The 18,675-nt window shown below is 46.0% G+C and overlaps 2 protein-coding genes across 35 annotated transcripts in view; one reads left to right on the top strand and one right to left on the bottom strand.

The window, feature by feature from the left end:
* JAZF1 (JAZF zinc finger 1) overlaps positions 1-18,675 on the bottom strand; it is a 304,972-nt gene that overhangs the window by 92,362 nt on the left and 193,935 nt on the right. The gene's annotated exons all lie outside the window — the stretch shown is intronic.
* LOC118666520 (neutral amino acid transporter B(0)-like) lies at positions 804-2,381 on the top strand. The gene has a single exon (XM_036328965.1). The coding sequence runs from the start codon at positions 804-806 to the stop codon at positions 2,379-2,381; it is 1,578 nt and encodes a 525-aa protein (XP_036184858.1).

The raw sequence follows: 18,675 nt of genomic DNA, 5'->3' as shown, positions 1-18,675 counted from the left end.
TGAGTTACTGGGAAGAGAGTGGAAGAGCCTCCATGGTTCCCCATGGTTCCCTCCATAACCACTCCTGTGGCCTTGAGAACACGAATGCTCACAGGGCTGTGCCTTCCAAAGCCCACTGGGAAGACCAGAAAGCGGACGCCCTGCTGCACATCACCCCTTCTCGAGCGGAATCTCTCGAGGCTGGCGCCAGGAGCCTGTGCCTTTAAGATCTCCCCCGGCGATTCAGGCTTGGAGCCAAGCGGCCCAAACGGGAGGGTGCCTCTGGGCTAAGGGCCATTAACTCCCGGGATCCAGGACCCAGGACCGCCTTCCGCCCAGTGGGCGGTCTGGCTCCCCTCTTCCCGGAGCTTCCTGTAAAGCCCCCACACTTAGCCTCCCAAGGGAGCCCTCCGCTTCCAGGGCCCAGGCACCCCAGGTCCTGCCTCTGGGATCCAGGGTCCAGGCGCCCGGGATCTGCGCCACCAGCAACTCGTCCCTGGAAAACCTTCCAGAGCCCAGGACCCCAGGTCCCAGCGTGAGAAACTCTCATATTCTCACTCCCAGAGCCAAGAAACCCAGGCGCTCCCAATTCCCAGCTTTTGGGCTGCGGACCCACCCTGGGGCCTCGGACTCCCCATCTCCAATGGCCAGGAACGCGGGTGCCGTGAGCTCACAGTGCCTGGAACCTCAGCGTTCCAGCCCCCCTTCCCCCCATGGCTGCTACGCAACTCGCAACTCGCAGCTCTAAGGGACCTCGGCGTCCTAGGCAGGCGCCGCCAGCTCTCCCTGCTTCCAGGCGCTGAGAAGCCCTGGGGGCGTTCACTATGGTGGCCGACCCGCCACATGGAGACCCCAGAGGGGCTGGGGCGGTGGAGCACACCGCCAAACCGAAACCGAGCAAACCAGGCGCGGCAGGAGGCAGCCCCCCCTCGAACCCGGTGCTCAGCTGCCTCCGCACCAACCTGCTGCTGCTGATGACCATGCTGTTCGTGTTGGGGGGCTTGCTGCTGGGGCTGGGGATGTCCAACGCCGGCGGCGTGACCATGCTGGGCCCCTCGCACCTGGCGGCCTTCGCCTTCCCCGGGGAGCTGCTGCTCCGCATGCTGCAGGTAGTCATCCTGCCGCTGGTAGTGTGCAGCCTCATCAGCAGCACCGCCAGCCTGGACCCGGGCGTGCTCGGGCACCTGGGCTGCTGGGCGCTCCTCTTCTTCCTGTTCTCCACGCTGATCGGGTGTATCATTGGCATCAGCCTGGCGATGGCTCTGCAGCCCGGCGCCGCCCTCGCCGAGGCCCAAAACGACACGGGTGGGAGCTCCTCCACCCCGCAGGACTCCGGCAAGTCTATGCTGGATTCTATCCTGGATCTTCTGAGAAATGTATTCCCTTCCAACCTGGTGACTGCAACCTTCCGCTCATATGCGACCTACTACGAAGACGGAGATTTCTACGGAACCACGATGAAGGTGCCTGTGGGGCACCAGGTGGAGGGCACGAACATCCTGGGCCTGGTGGTGTTCTCCATGGCCTTTGGCGTGTGCCTGCGGAAGCTGGGGCGGAATGGAGAGATACTCATCCACTTCTTCACCTCCTTCAACAATGCCACCATGGAGATGGTGTCCTGGATCATGTGGTACACCCCCGTGGGCGTCTTGTTCCTGGTGGCCAGCAAGGTCATGGAGATGGAGGACATAAACAAGCTCTTCACCAGTGTGGGCAAATACGTCCTGTGCATCATGCTGGGCCACGGCATCCACGGGCTCCTGGTGCTGCCCTTCTTGTACTTCATCCTCACCAGGAAGAACCCCTACCGCTTCCTGTGGGGCATCCTGACAGCACTGGCCATGGCCTTCGCCACTTCCTCCAGCTCCGTCACTTTGCCGCTGACCATACAGTGCGTGGAGAGGAACGGCATCTCTAAAAACATCTGCAACTTCATCCTGCCCATCGGGGCCACTGTCAACATGGACGGAGCCGCCCTCTTCCAGTGTGTGGCCGCGGTGTTCATTGCGCAGGCCAACAGGAGGCCCTTGGATATAGTGATGATCACCACCATCCTGATCACGGCCACCGCCTCCAGCGTGGGCACCGCGGGCGTCCCTGCTGGAGGTGTCCTCACTCTGGCCATCATCCTTGAGGCAATCAACCTGCCGGTTGACCTCTCCTTGATCCTGGCTGTGGACTGGCTAGTGGACCGGACCTGTACGCTCATCAACGTGGAAGGTGATGCCTTTGGGGCGGGAATCCTCCAACATTTGGTGGATCGGGGAAAGGCTAGTAGTGGCTCAGTGCCCCAGCTGCTCCAGGTGAAGAGTGATAGCTCTGTGGCTGCAATGCCGATCTTCACACACTATTCAAGACCATCTAAGGATACCGGCAGCTCCAAGAAGAGCTTAGTCATGTAAGCCCCAGCAGGGACCTTCCCTGCTCCAATGGGGCACTTTGGATATTCAAGTCACGAGAGATGGATCAACGGACAAACTCATTCTCTAGCAGCCCTGCCCGTAAACTATGGGGAAACACAGGCCCCAGCCTCCCTTCCCAACCTACCTCTTCCCAACCCCATATCTGGGAGGCCTTGCTACTGGGATATATGTGTATGTGGGTATGAATGTCTCCCCAAATCTCCCTGGTCCTCAACTCCTGCCCCCACCCAAGGTTAGGAACAGCAAGATAGAGAAGTAGCATCCTCCACGCCTTATCCTGGAAGCCTGCCTGGCTTCCCCATCTTGGGGCACAGGTCGCCACATGGAATTCTGACCTCTTTGATAGCATGTTCCCACATGTGCCAGCTCATTTGCTGGTTATTTTGGTGGCTGTAGCTGTGTGTGTGTATGCATGTGTATGTGTGTGGGTGTGCTGTGGCTAGATGGTACATCCCACCCTGTCCCGGGAACTCTGGGTAGGGGGAGACTGAGGAAAAACACTGCTGTCACTCCAGAGGACATTTTTTTACCAATAAAATTGTCAAGTATTAAAAAAATAAAAAGATCTCCCTAAGTGACTGAGGAAGGGCCATACATGGGAGCCACTGTTCTAGCCACTGAGTGGCTCCAAAGTTGCTTTTTAATCTCAATCACACATATATTGATACACAGAGATTTAGACTAAGAGGAATTGTGACTCTAAAGGCAAAGGAGGGTTTTGGCTGTGTCAGTCCTTGAGGTTGTAAATGGTTGGTCTATTCATTACTCCAATATGGAAGGGCAGCAGGTCAATTTTAAAAAATAATTATCTTAATTATTGAAAGTATTACAGATGCCCCCCCCCCCGCCCCCATTGACCCCTTCTAGCCTGCTCCCTCCTCTCCCACCACAACCTCAGGCCTTCAGCACACTATTGTCTGTGTCCGTAGGTTATGCACATATGCTTATAAGTTCTTCGGTTAATCTCTTCCTATCAACCCACCCCCACCTTCCCTCTGAGATTCATCAGTCTGTTCCGCGTTTTTATGTCTCTAAATCTATTTTGTTTATCAGTTTTTTTGGTTCTTTAGATTCCACATATGAGTGAGGTCTTTCTCTGACTCCCTTATTTCGTTTAGTATAATACCCTCCAGGTCTATCCATGCTCTCTCACATAGTATTTCATGGTGTAAATGGTCCACAGTTTTTTTTATCCACTTATCTACTGATGGGCACTAGGACTCTTCCCAGATCTTAGCTATTGTAAATTGTGCTGCTAGGAACATAGGGGTGCATATATTCTTTCGAGTTTCTTAAGGATATATTCCTAGAAGTGGGCTCACTGGGTCAAATGGCAGTTCCATATTTAATTTTCTGAGGAAACTCTATACTGTTTTTCATAATGGCTGTACCAGCCTGCATTTCCACCAGCAGTATACTAAGGTTCTCTTTTCTCCACATTCTCAAGCACTTGTCATTTGTTGATTTGTTGGGGGTTGCCATTCTGACAGGTGTGAGTGATAGCTCATTGTCATTTTAATTTGCATCTCTCTGATTAACGACTTTGAGCATTTTTTCATATGTCTCTTGGCCATTTGTAAGTCCACTTTGGAGAAGTGTCTATTTAGGTCCTTTGCCCACTTTTTTATTGGATTGTTTGTCTTCCTTTTGTTAAGTTGTATGAGTTCCTTATATATTTTAGATATTAAACCCTTATCAGATGTATCATTGGCAAATATGTTCTCCCATACAGTGGGCTCCCTTTTTATTTTGCTGATGGTTTATTTTGCTGTGCAAACTTTTTATTTTGATGTAGTCCCATTTATTTTCTCCTTTGTTTCCCTTGTCCTAGGGCAGTAGTCGGCAAACTGCAGCTCGCGAGCTACATGTGGCTCTTTGGCCCCTTGAGTGTGGTTCTTCCACAAAATACCACGTGAGGGTATGCACGTACAGTGCGACTGAAACTTCGTGGCCTATGTGCAGAAGTCGGTATTTTGTGGAAGAGCCACACTCAAGGGGCCAAAGAGCTGCATGTGGCTCGTGAGCCACAGTTTGCTGACCAGGGCCCTAGGAGATGTATCAGCAAACATATTGCTACGAGGGATGTCTGAGATTTTACTACCTAGATTTTCTTCTGGGATTTTTATGATTTCATGGCTTACATTTAAGTCTTTTATCCATTTTGAGTTTATTCTTGTGTATGGTGTAAGTTGGTGGTCTGGTTTCATTTTTTTTTGGCATGTACATGTCCAATTTTCCCAGCACCACTAATGAAGAGACTGTATTTCTGTTTGTTTTGTTTTTGTTCCTATTTATTTATTACCTCCCACCCACCCACTCTCCACTGCCTTCCGTCCCAGATTCCTCACTCTGTTCCATGCTTCTTTGTTGAAGAGACTGTCTGGACTCCATTGTATGCTCTTGGCTCCTTTGTCAAATATTTTTTTTAAAAAAATATTTTTATTGATTTAAGAGAGGAGGGGAAAAGGAGAAAGAGAAACATCAATGATGAGAATCATTGATGGGCTGCCTCCTGCATGCCCCCTGCTGGGGATCAAGCCCGCAAACTGGGCATGTGCCCAACTGGAATCCAACTTGGTACCTTCAATTCTCAGGCTGACGCTTTATCTACTGAGCCAAACCAGCTAGGGCTCCTTTGTCAAATAATAATTGAGGGCAATGGCTTGGGCCAATTCCTGGGTCCTGTTCTATCTATCCTACCTAATAAAAGAGAAACATGGTAATTAGCATACGACCGCTACCCTTCCCATTGGCTAATCAGGGCGATATGCAAATTAGCTGCCAGCCAAGATGGCAGCCGGCAGCCAGGCAGCTTGAAACTAACACGAGGCTTGCTTGCTTCAGTGATGGAGGAAACCAATGTTCCCCGCCTGCCTTGCCGGCCTCTGAGCCTGCAGTTTGAAACATTGTAACAAATATAGAAGCTAAACAAAACCCCAGAAACCTACTTTCAGCAAGCCGGGATCTCAGAGCTGGAGTTATACATTGTTTCGATTATAGAACCGAAACAAACCAGATACCTGCTTTCAGCAGCGGAGGCCTAAGAGCTGGAGCCTCAGAGCTAAAGCTGGCCCAGAAAAAAAAAAAAAAAAAGTAAAAAAGGAGAGGTTGGGAGCTTCTGTCACCCGCCAGCCTGAAAAGAGCCCTCAGCCCCTCACCCAGACTGGCCAGGCACCCCAGTGGGGACCCCCACCATGAAGGTTGTGTGACCAGCTGCAAACAGCCATCATCCCCTCACCCAGGCTGGCCAGGCACCCCAGTGGGGACCCCCACCCTGATCCAGGACACCCTTCAGAGCAAACCAACCGGCACCCACCCGTGCACCAGGCCTCTATCCTATATAGTAAAAGGGTAATATGCCTCCCAGCACTGGGATCAGCGGAGCTGCGAGGCCTCCCGGCACCGGGATCAGCGTGACAGGGGGCAGCGCCCAAACCCCCTGATCGCCCTGCGGCTCTGTGTGTGACAGGGGGCGGGGCCACAACCTCCCTATCGGCCCTGCTCTGTTCGTGACAGGGGAAGGCGCCCCAACCCCCTGATCGGCCCTGCTCTGTGTGTGACAGGGTGCGGCGCCCCAAACCCCCCCCCCCCCCCCAACCGGCCCTGCTCTGCGTGTGACAGGGTAGAGCCATAACCTCCCCATCGGCCCTGCCCTGAGTGTGACAGGGTGCGGTGCCCCAACCCCCTGATCCGCCCTGCTCTGTGAGTGACAGGGGGCAGCGCCCCAACCCCCTGATTGGTCCTGCTCTGTGCGTGACAGGGGGTGGCGCCGCAACCTCCCCATCGACCCTGCCTTGAGTGTGATGGGGGCGGTGCCCCAATCCCCCAATCAGCCCTACCCTGAGCGTGACTGAGGGTGGCATCGCAACCTCCCGATACGCCCTGCTCTGTGCATGACAGGGGCGGCACCCCAACTCCCCAATCGGCCCTGCTCTGAGCCCGACCAGGGGCTGCACCTAGGGATTGGGCCTGCCCTCTGCCACCTGGGAGCAGGCCTAAGCCAGCAGGTCGTTATCTCCTGAGGGGTCCCAGACTGCGAGAGGGCACAAGCCGGGCTGAGGGACCCCCCCCCCCCCCCCCGACCGAGTGCACAAATTTTTGTGCACCGGGCCTCTAGTATATATATCAAAGCCTAATATGCAAAGTGTCCCCTTAGGAGTTCAAGTGACTTGGAGTTCAATTGCTCATTATGATGTGCACTGGCCACCAGGAGTGGCGCAGAAAGAAGGAAGGCCCTGCCAGCAGCCAGGGAAGGGAGGCCCCAGCGGGCAGCCAGCAGCCTCTAGGGACCCATCTATGCAAAAATTTCGTGCACTGGGCCTCTAGGTGATTTATATGCCTGTTCTTGTGTCAGAACCAGGCTCTTTGGATTACAGTGGCTTTGTAGTATAACTTGATATCTGGTATTGTGATCCCTCCAACTTTGTTCTTTTTTCTCAAGATTGCTGTGGTTATTCGGGGTCTCTTTTGGTTCCATATAAAGTTTTGGAGCACTTGTTCTAGATCTGTGAAATATGTCATTGGTATTTTAATAGGGATTGCGTTGAATCTGTAGATTACCTTGGGTAAAATGGACATTTTAATGATGCTAATTCTACCAATCCATGAACACGGTATATCCTTCCACTTGTTTATATCATCCTCTGACTTTTTTTTCCACAATGTCATGTAGTTTACCCTCCTTGGTTAAGATTATTCCTAAATATTTTATTTTTTTCCTTGCAATGGTAAATGGGATTTTTTTTTAAGTTTCTCTTTCTGAGAATTCATTATTGGTGTATAAAAATGCCATTAATTTCTGGGTGTTAATTTTGTATCCTGCTACACTTATATTTGATGAAGTCTTTAGGGCAGTCTATGTACAATATATTGTCATCTGTGAATAATGGCAGTTTTACTTCCTTCTTTCTAATTTGGATGCCTTTTATATTTTCTTCTTGTCTGATTACTGTTACTAAGGCTTCCAGTACTATGTTGAATAAAAGTGGTGAAAGTGAACATCCCTGTCTTGTTCCTGTTCTTAGGAGAAATGGTTTTAGTTTTTGCCCATTGAGAATGATGTTGGCTATAGGTTTGTCATATATGGCCTTCATTATACTGAGGTATGATTCCTCTATTCCCACTTTGATGAGAGTTTTATAAAAAACTAAAAGCCCAGTGCACAAATTCGTGCACCTTGAAAGGAACTGTGGGCCACGAGGCTGCGGTGGGCACAGGGGTGGGTCTCAGCCTACCTTCTGCGCCCCCCACTCTGGCCCCTCCACTGTGGCCCCCGGCAGCCCCGCTCCCATGTGCTGACGGCACTGGTCCCACTCGCACCCACTGACAGTGTGGAGCAATTGGGGCTGGCGCCAGCAGCAGGTGCGAGCAGGGCCAGTGCCATCAGCAGGTGCGAGCAGCGGCTGCTGCCCCAATTGCTGCTCAGGAGCAGGGGGAGGTAGAGAAGCCCTCGGGGGTGATTGGGGCTGGTGCCAGGCACCGGCAGTGGGTGCAAGCGGCGTCTCTGATGCTGGCAGTGGGTGCAAACACCCACTGGCAGGACTGTGGCACGTGGGAGCAAAGAATCTTCAGTAACCACCAGAGGCTTGCCCCGATGACAGTGACTGGTGCCCCACCTTGGTCTGGTGCCCCCGCTCACGTGCTTCACCATCCCACCACGGCCAATGCCCGCCATGTTTGTCCATGCCCCCTGGTGGTCAGTGCATGTCATAGTGACCAGTTGTTCGGATGTTCTGCCATTTGGTCTATTTGCATATTAGCCTTTTATTATATAGGATGGGTGTTGGAGTTTGTGAAATGCTTTTTCTGCATCTACTGATCATGTGATTTTTGTCTTTTAATTTGTTTATGTGATGTATCACGTTTATTGATTTGCAAATGTTGTACTAGCCTTGCCTTGCTGGAATAAATCCCACCTGGTCATGGTGCATGATCTTTTAATATATTGCTGGATCCAATTTGCTAATATTTTAGCATCTATGTTCATCAGGGATATTGGCCTGTAATTCTCTTTCTTAGTAGTGTCTTTATCTGGTTTTGGAATTAGGATAATGCTGGCTTCATTAAGAGATTGGAAGTGTTCCTTCCTCTTGGATTTTTTTGGAATAGTTTGAAAAGGATAGGTGTTAATTCTTCTTTGAATATTTGGTAAAACTCCCCTATGAAGTCATCTGGACCAGGGATTTTGTTTGCTGGAAGTTTTTTTTTATTATTGCTTCTATTTCATTAGTTTTTATTGGCCTATTCAGATTTTCTGATTCTTCCTGATTCAGTTTTAGAAGATTGCATTTTTATAGGAATTTTTCCATTTCATCCACATTGTCCAGCTTGTTGACATATAGTTTTCATAGTATTTTCTTACCATCCTTTGTATTTCTATGGTGTCATTCGTTACTTCACCTCTTTCATTTCTGATTGTATTTATTTGGGTTCTCTCTCTTTGTTTTTTGGTGAGTCTGGCTAAAAGTTCATCAATCTTTTTTATCTTTAAAAAGAACCAGCTTTTGGTTTTATTGATCTTATGTATTTATTAGAGGCCTGGTGCACGAAATTCATGCATGGGGGTGAGGGGGTCCCCTCAGCCCAGCCTGCACCCTCTCCAATCCGGGACCCCTTGAGGGATGTCTGACTACAGGCTTGGGCCTAAACTGGCAGTTGGACATCCCTCTCACAATCTGGAATCACTGGCTCCTAACTGCTTGCCTGATCGCCCCTACTGGCCCCCCTGCCAGCCTGATTGACCCATGCAGCCTGCTGCTCAGTCGTTTGGTGGTCCCTCACTCCCCCCCACCCTCCCGCTGGCCTGTTGCCCCACACAGCCTGATGCTCAGTTGTTTGGTCATCCCTCACTAACCTCCCTGCTGGCCCTGTAGCCCCACTCAGCCTGTTTGGTAGTCCGTTCGGTTGCAATGGCCCCTGGCTCTTTATATATATAGATTTTTTTTGTTTTTACTCTCTATGTAATTTATTTCTGCTCTGATTTTTATTATTTCCTTCCTTCTACTTTCTCTGAGATTTTCTTGTTGTTCTCTAATTCTTTAAGTTATAGGATTAGATAATTTATTAAAACTTTTTCTTTTTTAAATGTTTTTATTAATTTTAGAGAGAGAAGAAGAGAGAGATAGAAACATCCATTAGAGAGATACATTGATCAATGGCCTCTTGCAACTACTCCACTGGGGACTGAGCCTGCAACTTGGGTATGAACCCTGACTGGGAACCGAGCCAGTAACCTATTGGTTCACACACTGACACTCAACCACTGACCCACACTGCCTGGCCTTTTTTGGTTTTTGAGACAGGCCTACAGTACTGTGAATTTCCCTCTCAGGACTGCTTTGGCTGTGTCCCATCGATTTTGGGTTATTGTGTGTTCATTTTCATTTGTTTCCAGGAAGTTTTTTTATTTCTTTCTTGATCCCTGGTAACCCATTCATTGTTTAATAACATGCTTTTTAACCTCCATGTGTTTGAATGATTTTGAGTGTTTTCATTGTAGTTGATTTCTAATTTCATGTCATTATGAGCCGAGAAAATACTTGCTATGATTTCAATCGTCTTGAGCTTGTAGAGACTTGTTTTGTGTCCTAACATGTGGTCTATCTTTGAGAATGACTCTTCTGCACCTGAGAAGGAAGTATATCTGCAACTTTGGGGTGAAATGTTCTCTACATGTCAATTAAATCAATCTGACCTAGTGTGTCATTTAAAGTTACTGTTTCCTTGTTGATTTTTTGTCTGGAAGATCTATCCATTGAAGTCAGTGTTAAAGTATGGGGGTGTTAAAGTCCCATTCTATGACTGTATTGCTGCCAATCTCTCCCTTAAAGTCCTCCATAAGATTTTTATATATTTAAGTGCTCCTATATTGGGTGCATATATGTTTACCAGGGTTATATTCTCTTATCAGATCAATCCCTTTAGTATTATGTAGTAATGTTTATTGTCTCTTGTTATGGCCTTAATTTTGAAGTTTATTTTGTCAGATATGAGTATTGTTACCCCAGCTTTTTTTTTTTCATTTGCATGAATTTTTTTTTTTTTTTTGCATCTCTTCAATCTCATCCTGTGTGAGTCTTTGTTCTGAGGTGGATCTCTTGTAGAGAGCGTATATTTGAGTCATATTTTCTTATCCATTCAGCTACCCTATGTCTTTTGATTGGAGCATTTAATCCATTCACATTTAAGGTTATTATTGGTAGGTACTTATTTATTGCCATTTTAATTATTTATGCCTATGGTTTTCTATTTCTTCTTATTTTTACAGCAGTCTGTATAACATTTCTTGCAATGCTGGCTTGGTGATAATAAACTCCTTTAGCCTTTTTTTTTTTTGGTCTGGGAAACTCTTTATTTCACCATCTATTTTGAATGATAGCCTTGTTGGATATAGCAGTCCAGGTTTCAGACCCTTGCTTTTCATTACCTTGAATACTTTATACCATTTCCTTCTGGCCTGTAGAGTTTCTGATGAAAAATCAACTGACAGCCTTATGGGAACTCCTTTGTAGGTAATAAATTGCTTTTCTCTTGCTGCCTTTAATATTCTTTGTCTTTAATTTTTGGCTTTTTAATTATGATGTGCTTGAGCGTGGGTTTGGGTTTGTCTTGCTTGGGCAGCATGTCACTTTACTTCACAAATATGTGCTACCAACGAATGCCACTGCCCTAAGGGGAAATGTTCTGAGTAGCCTTGCTACCTGTGACCGCTGCAGCTAATCAGAAATGGTGTATTATTTGGTTTTAGGAAAACTTGGTTAAAGTCTAGATCATTTTAGAGTGGAATCATGAAACAATTTGTTTTGCCCCTCTCAGGTGAAAATAAAAAGTTTATGTCTGTTATATGTGCCATTTTAACTAATAAAGCATGTGCACTGCTGGAAGCAAATTCCAATAGTTAGCATAATAAATGCGAGAAGTTTGTCAGAAGGCTGATGGACACCTTCAGCAGGGCTGAAGATCTGCATATTATCGCCTGCTGCCAGACTGCTGAGGGCAGTTCCCCCAACCTGATGGTCCTTTATTGTTTACCAAACCTTACCTTTTTTTTTTTTAATATATATATATATTAAATATAATATAAATATAATATATATATTTTTTTATTGCTTAAAGTATTACAAAGGGTATTACATATGTGTCCATTTTATCCCCCAAACCTTACCTTTGATATGTATATCTGCTTTGCTAAAGGGCAAAATGTGGGAATAAAAAGCCCTGGGTCCAGCGATTCAGGGAGCTCACTTCACTAGAAAGTGGAACCTCCCCTGGCTCCCCCATGCCTCCCAAATTTATATTTCATCTCTAGTTATTCATTTTCGAAGCAGACCCTTCTCCAGATTCCTGAACCCTTAATGCGGAAAGACCCTAGCAGTGCATTTTGATTATTTTCAGAGAGTATCTGCTTGTGTTGTTTGCTAGTAGGAAAGATTATGTAATCACTATTCCATGAGGATACTTCTATGTCATGTTTGCAAAAATAGTTTTAAATGCGTTTTAATTTAAAATGATTCCAAAATTAAAATAATTGTCGTGTATTTTGCTCTCTGCTTACAGTTCAATTTTATCACTGGATGTACTTTTCCTCTAATGGATTTATAATCATTATGTAATAGTAACCATCTATAACGAACAATACAATAAGAACAATTAGTATATCAGGAATCTACCAGACAGTAATTTTGTTTGCTGTGTTTGCTATTTGTGACTCACAAGGGCATCTGCTTCTTTCAAATGAATCTGCTTTAATATAACATTTATTTCTTGACATTTCATATAATTTAGTCAAGTCCATACTCCTTAATTTTTTCCCTTTGATCCATGATGATCTGTAAACCAACCAACTATAAAATTTGAAATGTAGCAAATTTACTCTTCTTTCTCTCCTTCTATTTGGTTATTTACATCACCAGTCACATATGGTAATAAATTGCCATCACATCCACTCCTCACTGTGGATCAAAGCCTTGGAATACTCGATGAAAATTTATTAGGCCTCTGCCCACTGATTCCCACCTGGCTGCTCACAGTACCTGCCGCCAGCATTGCCTTAGGCTGGCTGGAGATGGAGATGAAGACTCTGATGACTAACAGCTGGGCATCTCAGCCAGCCAACCTGGCCTCCATCCTCCAGGGTTGGCCTCCACTTGCCTTCCTATTTCTCTTTCCTCATCTTACCTACATCTTTGGTCAACTTGTAGCAGAGGCTGACATGGATGCCAAAAAGCTAGAGGGGATGCTGGGGGCAAAGACGCTGAGGCCCATGTGTTAACAAGGGTGATGCGTGCTGCTCAGCTGGGAGGTAACGAGGACAATCTGCAACTCAGGGAACCCAGGCAGAGAAACTCTTTGAGAGGCTTTCCTGGGAGATTATAAAACCCAGGGGTGCTTACATCTGAGCATCTTATTTACTCTTCTTTCTCTTCTTCTATTCTCATGCCATGGTGATCCAGCTATCACCAAAGGATGGTCAATAAAAACTACATGCTGGTACTGGGTAAAATTTATATAGGAGGCGGAAAATATTTTATTTTCCCCCCTCACATAAGTCCCATCTAATCAAACAAATCTAGCAATAAATATTAGAGACTTTAAGGTCCAAATGAGCATTATTTCTACATTAATTTTCCCCAGTACGCTACAATGCCTAAGGAAAAAGAACCCAAATGGAAACCTTAGTAATAACCTCTAATTACCTCACAGTGATAACTTAGCATTTGTACAAATGTGACTTTCCAAGGGTTGGAATAATCCCAACAGCCTCATATTTTGAAGATCACTTCAGGCATGTGAGAGCATTTATGACCAAGGTATAAGCAACAGGGACACAGCGATGGTTTTTTTTATGTTGGTAATGTACAAGGGTTTGTAGGCAGATTTCTACAACTTTCAAAATATGGAGGAATCTAGCTCAGTGGTATTCATCAGTTCTCACAACAGTGATATTAAACAAGCTGGAGTCCTTCCTATGAGATATATCCCTTTCTTGGGGGGGGGGGGGAGGCTAAAGAAAGAATAAAGACTCCTGCATTTAACATATCATACTTGAAGACAGTGGTGGAGTTTTAGAGCTCTATTTTTGAAGCTTTCTCACCTACACTCATAGCACATTATGTGTGTTCTACCCCAGGCCTGTGATGAGAAAACTTGATAACTGAAAGGGCGAGGGCTATGCCCTCCATCTTACCCCGGAACCTCCATGTTGGGGCAGCCGCCATGTGCTCAGGAAAGTACCTTCTTCCCAGAAGCCGGGATTTCTTTAAACTAACCAATGACAAGGGATATGCGCGCCATAGAGATGACCACATCCTGTGTAACAAGCCCCGACTTGCGCCTGGCCAATCGGCAGGGCCCACAGTCAGCTCCCCTCCCCTCACTCCACCCCCTATTAAAGCCCTGATTTTCTCACGGGTGGCACTCTGCTTCCGGTTGCTGCGTCGGCCGGAAGGCAGGGTTGAGTTAGCTAGCTCAACACAGGACCCTCTGCTTTTGCATCGGAATGGCTCCCTGGTGTGGTTTTTGGGGATCTTGAAATCTGGGCATAACAATAACTAATGCCATTAACTACTACCTGCCCTTAGAGGAGACCCATTTTTCTGAATACCAGGAGGCTATGACATAAACTAAAATGTGCACCCACAAATTTACAAGGCTCAGTAAGAGGCTGCATTCAACAGGCCCTATTACCGCCCATAAAAGCTGCTCCCTCCATTAGTTACATCCTTTGCACCATTATTTAGATTGTTCCTTTATGCTGTTTACCTGTAGGATTGTTCAATTCACAGCCAGTCAGATAAATTCTTCAGAACAATGTTCCTCCACATCAGGATTTGGGGGGGGGGCCAAGGAGAGTTGGGGAAAAATAAAAGAATTGGGAAGAAAAGGGTTTTTGATAAAAGGCGATTCTCCACAGAAGTATCCTGGCTTATCTTGCTGACCCTCAGGCACCATCTGGTTTCCATGATCCTCTCCATAGCTGTGCCCACCTGGCAGAATACGTGGCAGTGTTCCTTTTCTATTTGGTACCGGAGGTCCCACACTGCCAGCTTTTAGATGCATGTGTAGTCCCGGGATCAAATTACATGCAAGGAAATGCCACCATGCTCACGGTATGGTGCCCACCTTTGCTGCATGGGTCCTGGCCCATAAAATGGGCTCTTGTGGTCACTGAGCATCTTATTTACTCTTCTTTCTCTTCTTCTATTCTCATGCCACGGTGATCCAGCTATCACCAAAGGATGGTCAATAAAAACTACATGCTGGTTCTGGGTAAAATTTATATAGGAGGCGGAAAATATTTTACTTTCCCCCCTCACGTAAGTCCCATCTAATCAAACAAATCTAGCAATAAATATTAGAGACTTTAAAGTCCAAATGAACATTATTTCTACATTAATTTTCCCCAGTACACTACAATGCCTAAGGAAAAAGAACCCAAATGGAAACCTCAGTAATAACCTCTACCTCACAGTGATAACTTAGCATTTGTACAAATGTGGAGGTGATGGCAATTGAAATTCTTCCCCCTCGCCAATGCCAGTCTTTAATAAGTACCACCTCATGGCTAGGCCAGTTCGCAGGGTTTACATCAGGAGCCTCAATTTGCCCTTTCAGATTCAGGTAAAACTACCTCCCTGTAGTCTCCTAATTCCAATTTAGAAACTTTCTAGGATTCGTGACCATGGGATTTCCTTCCTTTTATTGAATACTTAAGAGCCAGACCTATCTTAGAGAGATTGCCTTGCTTTTTATCAGAGTTTGGACACAACCTCAGCCCAATCCACTCCCCTTTGTTAAACACAGGTGTCCATTTGAGTTTCACACAAATCTGTTAACATTTTCAAGGTTCAAGCTTTTGTAGTACTGTCATGAGCATAACCAATGAGATTGCATATACCAACATGTTTTTTGTAATCTGTAACATACTACAGAAGGGGTTACTTGGGTCAGCTAGATCTCAGAGTGTGAGACTTCCCCTTTTCTTTACAGAGTTGTTGAGTCCATGCAGCCTGAAGTCACAGTGGGACACCCAGTGGCCACTCTAGACAGTTGACAGTGAATCATTTGAAGGCCTCAATATGCAAAGCTACTTCAATTGTAAGATGGTCCAAGTGTCCTTAAGTATGTCTGGAGCCATCTCCCTGAAACTCCATCCTTCCCAAGAGGGGCTGGGATTGTCCAGTGGCCCCACCTAGCGTGATGAAAATACATCTATGGAAAACTATCCATAAATGACCACTATCATGCTCATGGGACCTTTGAGTAAGTCTACATAGGCACCCATTTTACTAAAATACGGGCTTTTTATGATAATGGTCCCAATAATCATTGACCTATAGTAATCAAATACTGTAGATCAAACATTGGGCTGGTATTTATGAAGTCATTTTAACTCTGAGCCAAACTTAGGTAACAAAACCTGAATTCTACATCGTCCTACTAATAGTCACTAGGTGCTATGAACCAGATAGCTAATCCAATACTTGGCCTGCAATGTGCTGCCAAGAACTACACCAAGCAGTGGTCACAGCATCCATTACTAATGGGTCCTCCAAGGCCAAATGTAGAACACGATAATTACAAATCAATGCAATAAGTTTCTATTAAAAATCTGAATTTCACTCACAAAAAAGACATCTCTTGCATGCAAGTGGGTTTATCCTTTTTACTCTAATTATTTGCAAATACAAAATAGGCCACTACCGTTTCCTTTTTAAATGATATTTAAATGCTTGTTTGAGTTCCACAACTGTGCCCATTCTTTTATGATAGGAAAAGGCTTAAATAGGACTTAATTACTTCCATTTACCCATCTTACTCAGGAAGCTTGGCTCAAAGCCTGCCACATAGAAAGGGCTCAATAAACAGTTATTATTATTAAGGCATTTCCCCTATTTAACTATGCTCTTTCATTTTAATCTGGGTGCGATAACTTCCCTTTAGGAATACTATTCTGGCTCACCCTTTGATGTTTTATAATGCTCCTCACCTTGACATTCCTTGATGCATTAGGTCTGCTAAGACAAAAAGAATAGTTCTGTTACCCTACTGAAATGTATAGGTCTCTATTTAATAATGCATTTTTAAAAAACCGGGTTCTAAAGCATTTGCTACCACAGTGTATGCAAATACAAAGGAAAAGCATGCATTTGAGATGTTAAAGCATAAGCCTTGTGCTTAGTTGTCTGATTTTCATGGGCAACCACACTTGCTTTGAAGCTATAAGAGTCTAAGTGTGCCCATTCACGCACGATGCATTAACTCATTCAGAGAACATTCAGGATTCTGATACTCAGGATTCTCAATAAATACTTGTAGAATGAAAAACTGATTCATGTCAAGGTTGCTGGGGTGGGACCTCAGAGCAGCTGCATTACCAACAATTCACTTCAATATCACAATGAGTTTGTGTTCAATTCTAGGGTGTAAATGTGGGTAAGAAACGGCCCCTTCCTGCAAGGAGCCCCTCATCTAGTAGGGAAGGCAGGTCTGCAGAAAGACAGATAAACATAACTGCGTACACAGCACTCAGCACACAGGCGTAATTAACTCTAGGGGTGGGGAGAGGTCAGGGAAGCCTTTCTGAAGGTGGGTTTGAGGGGTCAGTTGGAGTTTGACCAGATAGAAAAGGGGACGAGGGCACTGTTCCTGGCACTCAGTGGGATGGATCCTATGCTTCGCGTGTGTGACCATTCCAAATTGGGGGTCTTGTCCCGCTTTCCACGAGAGGCTTTGGTAATGCAGACACAGCCCATGAGTACAAAATCACATTCCAATCCACGGATTTGGTTACATTCAGCCCCAGGTCCCAGAAGTAAAACCAACAGCTGAAACACAGCTCTAGCGAAAAGCTAGCAACCCCTTGGACCTTCCCAAAGCGGCTGAGCTTCAGCTTGGAGTGGAGTTGTCCTCTGGATGATGAATCGTCGAGGAAAAGGGAGTGAAGAGGGCTGTAACCAGCCACAGGGCTGCGAGCTGAACAACAGCATGTCCCTTCTTTATTAAAATCAGATGTCATCCACGTTCGCCTGTGCTCTTCCCTTTATAAGCACAGGCGAAGAAATGCGTTTAAAACATGTTCAGGAAAAAACACATTAAGATATTTTTATTCTTACGAGAGTGCAAGCATGTAGGGATTTGAAGGCACCTGCTATCAATATTCATTATGAAAAGTCTTACCTATTTGATCCCTTAAATGTTACCAAATGGAACCACATCCTGATCAACAAAGAGCTTCATGAGAAAGAAAACCATCTTCAGCACAGAGAAGAAAGGGTAGTTTCTTTTGGTGGCTCGAAGGGCAGGAGCGTGGGATGTCAGTTACAGTGTTAGCACAATCCTGAGCCTACTTTATTTTAAAAGCCTGGAACAAAGATGTGACGATGCTTCAAGTTCTACCAAACTCAGGTTTTTCCAGCTGGCAAACCACAGGCTAAGAATGTAGGTCGCATGAGGCTATATCGCCATCCTAAAAATATTCTCCACCAGCGGGTACTTTTTCGAGCCCCTCTAATCCTAAGTGTAGGTGGATAAATTTTAAGCTTCAACAACATTTTAAGGTGTGGGCTTTTTTTTTGTTAACTACAGCCAAGCGGTAAAAGCTGTCCAAACCAAATTCTGCATTTACTGAAAAGGTAACATTTGATTTTAAAATTGATGGGTATAAAAAGGATTTACAAACTTCATGCCGAACCTAAAATGTGCTGCTTTAGTCACCAAGGCAAATGACAAATCCAGCCCTTGCACACCGCACTTAGCATAAGTGCCTGACTTTATTGCAAGCTCAGCTTTGAGAGGGTAAGAGGGGAGGGAGCAGGTCCTAAGGCCCTGTGGTTCACTGGGTGCCTGACCTCAGAACTGACCTGATCCGACAGGTCCAGGCCCTCAGAACCTCTACATAGACCTCTGAGCATGCGGTGTTTTGCTGAGAGGGAGGCGAGGGCGGATTAAAAAAAGATGAATTTAACCTGAACAACGGGAAAACAGGCTGAAATGGATGTTTAAACCCCTTTACAGATCAGACCAAAGATCCTAAAAGACATACCTATCATAAGCTATGGGCTGGGTCTAAGAGAAGGTGACCTGCTTCTCCAATGCCCCGGGGAAAAGATGGGCTGTGTGTCTCAGACAATTATAATGCAGCCAGTTGATACTGGAGATTTCATCCGAGAAGCCAGAGCGATAGTACAAACACCACTCCAGCATGGTGAAAGGTGCTGGAGGCTGTGACAGGTGACTCACTGGACCTCCAACCTCTGTCCCACTCTGATGTCCT

The sequence above is a fragment of the Myotis myotis genome, unplaced genomic scaffold, assembly GCF_014108235.1.
Source record: "Myotis myotis isolate mMyoMyo1 unplaced genomic scaffold, mMyoMyo1.p scaffold_m19_p_11, whole genome shotgun sequence".
Lineage (NCBI taxonomy): Eukaryota > Metazoa > Chordata > Mammalia > Chiroptera > Vespertilionidae > Myotis > Myotis myotis.
Note: the sequence above shows the minus strand (reverse complement) of the source record. Positions and strands in the feature narration are given on the sequence as shown.